General features: G+C 30.8%; 1 protein-coding gene across 3 annotated transcripts; it reads left to right on the top strand.

Moving 5' to 3' along the window:
* Positions 1-303: 303 nt before the first annotated feature.
* LOC108623140 (thioredoxin C-1) lies at positions 304-3,751 on the top strand. Of its 3 annotated transcripts, none has more exons than XM_018021450.2 (5): positions 304-566; positions 825-1,029; positions 1,096-1,245; positions 2,682-2,814; positions 2,884-3,751. In XM_018021450.2, the coding sequence occupies exon 5, from the start codon at positions 2,969-2,971 to the stop codon at positions 3,392-3,394; it is 426 nt and encodes a 141-aa protein (XP_017876939.1). In that variant the 5' UTR covers positions 304-566; positions 825-1,029; positions 1,096-1,245; positions 2,682-2,814; positions 2,884-2,968; the 3' UTR covers positions 3,395-3,751. The 3 variants fall into 3 exon arrangements, with proteins under 3 accessions (XP_017876939.1, XP_026667842.1, XP_017876938.1); XM_026812041.1 differs by having other exon boundaries at positions 2,878-3,751; XM_018021449.2 differs by lacking the exon at positions 304-566 and having other exon boundaries at positions 762-1,029; positions 2,878-3,751.
* Positions 3,752-4,395: the final 644 nt, after the last annotated feature.

Raw genomic sequence — 4,395 nt, 5'->3', positions numbered from 1 at the left:
CGCAACGAAAAAATCTGAAAAATTCTGGAATATCGTGAACATGCAAGAATGTTCGTGGGATGGTACTAACGATAACCAATATTTTGTCAATGACAATACATTTTTTTTAATTTTAATTATCAGTATTATTTATTTTCTTTCCTATAAATAATCCTTACACTTTTTACTCATATATAACTTTTTCTCTTTTCAAAATGAGAATTTAAACTTTTGCGAAGCTCCGCCCACATACATCACGTGATCCACGAACTTCCAGACTTACGCGCCCCCATTTCGATTAGTTTTTAGATTTCTCCACTAGATGGTATTGTCATCTCCGTAAATTGCTCGAATTTATTATTAAATAAAAAATATCGCTATTTAGAAGATTTGTCAATTGTGAACAATTGCATCCTTTTGATTAAATTCTCGTCTTTTGTTTCCCATTATTCTCTTGATACTTTCGTTCAAAGAAAAAGGCTACTTTCAAACAGTTGAGAAAACATCACAATCACAACTGATCACAACCATCAAAATCATAATCATATGGTCGTTTGTGTTTGCTATGTTTGATAAAATTTTATAAAGTACGTAACAAACTATATAGAGCTTTCATAAATATTTTCAACTATAAATAACTCGTTTAACTAAATAGTATCGAAAGATACATGTATTTCAGCACAATGCAGACTGTTTATATCTATTAGAGAATATTTTTAGACACAATGTGTACAAACTAAAATACATAAAAATATGTAATAGTTATAAAGAAAACGTGTATATATGTTGTAATAAAAATGTCTTTCTATATAATTGGTGTTACATTTCGATTGTCTTGTTTTTAGTGGAATGACTAACTTGGTATTTGGAGTTGGAATAGGATTATTTCTAATTTTAATCCTATGGGCGGTAGCTTTGCTCATATTTTTTATCTCTTTAAGAATCGAAAAGAAAATCGGAACTATTGCTATACTCATCGTTAGCATATGTACAATCGTTTTAATTGCATTGCCAAGAGCATCAGAGAAATCTACTACTGCTGACAAAAAGGTATGTATAAATAGTTTCTCACATCTATTTCTATTTTTATAGAAAAATAAATATTCTGTTTTACAGGTATACGATCATTTATTTATCTGGCGCATTCTGTTACTCATATTGTTGATAATATCATCTATAATCGGCTTAGTGGGATACGTTAAATTTGGAGTAACAGAACCTATAAGGCCAATTCGAATAACTAATTGGATTCTCTAAATATTCACTGTAAGTATTGTCTCCTGACATAATCAATAACTAATTAATACAGTGTATAATAGTACAATGTCGCTCTAACTGTCGCCTAATATACAATCTTCGCCCTAGATCTCCTTCTGAAGTATTCTTCCTGTTGTTTGTCACTCGAACCATTTTTTTTAAAGTGGCCAAAGTCCACTTATTTCAAAATCGAGATATTTAATAATTTGCGTTTCAATAAATCTAAAAATATTAGTAACTGGTAACGTGGCAATATAATGTTTTTGTGTTTCTACGAACGCTTAATTTACCAACGAAATTAGCATAATAAACATTGCTAAAAAAATAATGTTTTCGATACCTATAAATAGACTTAAGTCACTTTTAAAATTAATGAAACATACTTTTCCAATTTCTAAAAAGACGTAAGTACCCCTACTAGTTTGACTACATGTTAGCAAAAATCTGAAAATCGACTGACAGATTTGTATCAAAATTTGTACTGTGACTTTTTTATATAGTCTAAAGTGTTGTCGTAGGGCACAGGGTGAATCGCCTAAGGCAAGTTACTTGAATAACTTCTACATTCTTTGAGATAGGAAGGACTGTTTCAAACAAAAATTGTTCGGTTTCGAGGGACACATCACGTGGTGTACATAACTTATCTACAAGTGAAAGTGTTTAGAAGATTTGAAGATCAACTTTGTTTCTTTAAATCGCACGTGATATTTTTTTATACATCAAACTGATAATAGATAGAAACTAGATATTCTTTATAAAAATGTGCTGGCTTACGTATGTCGAAAAGTTAGTAATCTAGGAGATATTTCAATTTAAATAATTCTAAGATTCGCACTGACCCATCCCAGGGGATATGCAGTGCTCTGATCTGTTTTTTGTTTCTTTGCCTTTGTCACAATAACTGCAGAAATACTAAAAAATATTCTTTATTCTCTCAGAATCTGAAAATCGCAAATTCAATGATTGTAATGGACGATACTTCGAACAACTCTTGAAATAAAATTAGTTTTACAAATATTTTATGAATCATTCATTTTAAGTCCTCATTGGTATAATATTTCTTTTAGTCAGAATTTGCTACTTTAATGAAATTCGAGAGAAAATATTGGGCATTCTGTTTAAAAAAACTGAAGGTGACCGTCGTATCCCGATACAATAACAAAGAGACAATGAACAAATTACAGCACGGTCCTCCCGGAATCCATGCAACATTTGTGTCTAAAAGTTTTTATCGTACAACAAATACCTTGCAAATTAGTCGAATTTGTCATGGTACGAATTTCTTGTACGAGACGATCATATTCGATAGATATATACATAATAAAATGTACAATAAGCTACATATAGTACGTCCAATTAAATCGTTCACTAAATCCAAAGTCCGTTAAACTAAGGGTTTGCTGTATTACAATTTTCATGCGAAAAATAAATATTTCTTGTTACAGGCACATGATCGTTTATTTATCTGGCGTGTTTCGTTACTCATATTGTTTATAATAACATCTATAATCGGCCTAATACATAACAGAATCAGTCAAGCCGATTCGAATAACTAATTGGGTTCTCTAAACACTTATTGTAAGTATTTCCTTAGGATTAGTGTACAATACCAATCTTTATAAACTTCGTGTAATCTTTCAGTTTTAGCTAATAAGTTAACGATTATGTAAAGTGATCGAAGACTGCATTCATACTTGCTTTGTAACAAAAAGAGCAAGTGAAGATCATAAAAATGTTGCGCAATACTAGTAAGCTGTCAGCTACGCTGATGCGACACGTATCATCGTCCCACCACATAAACAAGCAATTCGAAATAAATAACAATAGCGAGTTCATTAGTAAGGTGATGAATAGTTCGGTGCCCGTTATTGTAAATTTCCACGCTGAATGGTGTGACCCTTGTAAAATACTGACGCCTAAATTAATAGAATTGATAGGACCAATGGAAAAACTAGACCTTGCCATTGTAAATTTAGAATCGAATCCAGAGCTGGTGCATCTATTCGAAGTGAAAGCTGTACCGGCAATTATAGCAATTTCAAGTGGCCTCGTAGTTGACAAAATTGTAGGCCTAACTGATTTAGTGATCATAGAAAATTTGATACAGAAACTTACCAAAACGTCCGCGATCTCTGAAAACGATAAGAACGAGGTTTAACGTGCACACTGTGTTTCAATGTAATTAGTGCAGCGAATTCAGTATGTTTTTATTTTTCTGTTATGTTTCGTATGTTTGTAAATCTACGTCGATGGACAGTACTTTTATGCAACGCGTGTTCAATATGCTTTACTCCAAATACAAATCATAAAGAGATTATATAGAATTTTATTTGTAAATCGTATCGAACTGATTTTAATTAATGTTGGCACAAATTTCAGAACATAGAATTTGTATTAGAGCTCTGCCATAACTTGTATCAACGCAAGGGTAAAAATATGAGAGTAATTTGAAAAAAGATAACATTTTTATTCGTTATATATATAATTTTTATAATAATAACTTGTTAATTATTTTACAAATTCTTAATATTGTATTATATTTACGTCAGTAATAATAATATTATAACATGATTATAAAATAATTCTTTTTGAACCGATTGTATATTACATAATATAATACGTTATATCAATTAATTTCAATGGCTTTCTTCCATCCACTATTTTCGCGACAATACCTGTACTTATTAAACTAATCCTAGCATTAGAACTGAAGTATATCCCAAGGAACTCACTTTCTTTGTGTAATTTCTATCGCTATCTAAATATCCTTCATTCGGCTAGTGTAAAGATAAGATTGTAACTTGGATGATTAAAAAATAACTGGACTTGATTATGTAATCAATTTAACAATTATTCGCTTTTAGATAATATCGATGAAAATTATAGACTGATGCAGGGATTATAAACAAATTGTTATTTAATCGGACTTCTAATTTCTTGTTTATTCTCGATTCTTGAAACAATTCTGTACAATCTATGTATGAAATCACTGTCGATTACAGATAATAGGCCAGAGACTTAATAAAAACACATTTAATCCATGTATTCCCTGGTAATAGATTATTCTTGTCCCTTGGCAGCAAGCGATACGTAAATGTACATACCAACAATTAAAAGACTAGCTAAGATTTCTTTATCAGTCAGGTGCTTTCAAGAGAC

This window comes from Ceratina calcarata, unplaced genomic scaffold (assembly GCF_001652005.2).
Source record: "Ceratina calcarata isolate Rehan_Ccalc_2016 unplaced genomic scaffold, ASM165200v1 scaffold253.2, whole genome shotgun sequence".
Classification (NCBI taxonomy): Eukaryota; Metazoa; Arthropoda; class Insecta; order Hymenoptera; family Apidae; genus Ceratina; species Ceratina calcarata.
Note: the sequence above shows the minus strand (reverse complement) of the source record. Positions and strands in the feature narration are given on the sequence as shown.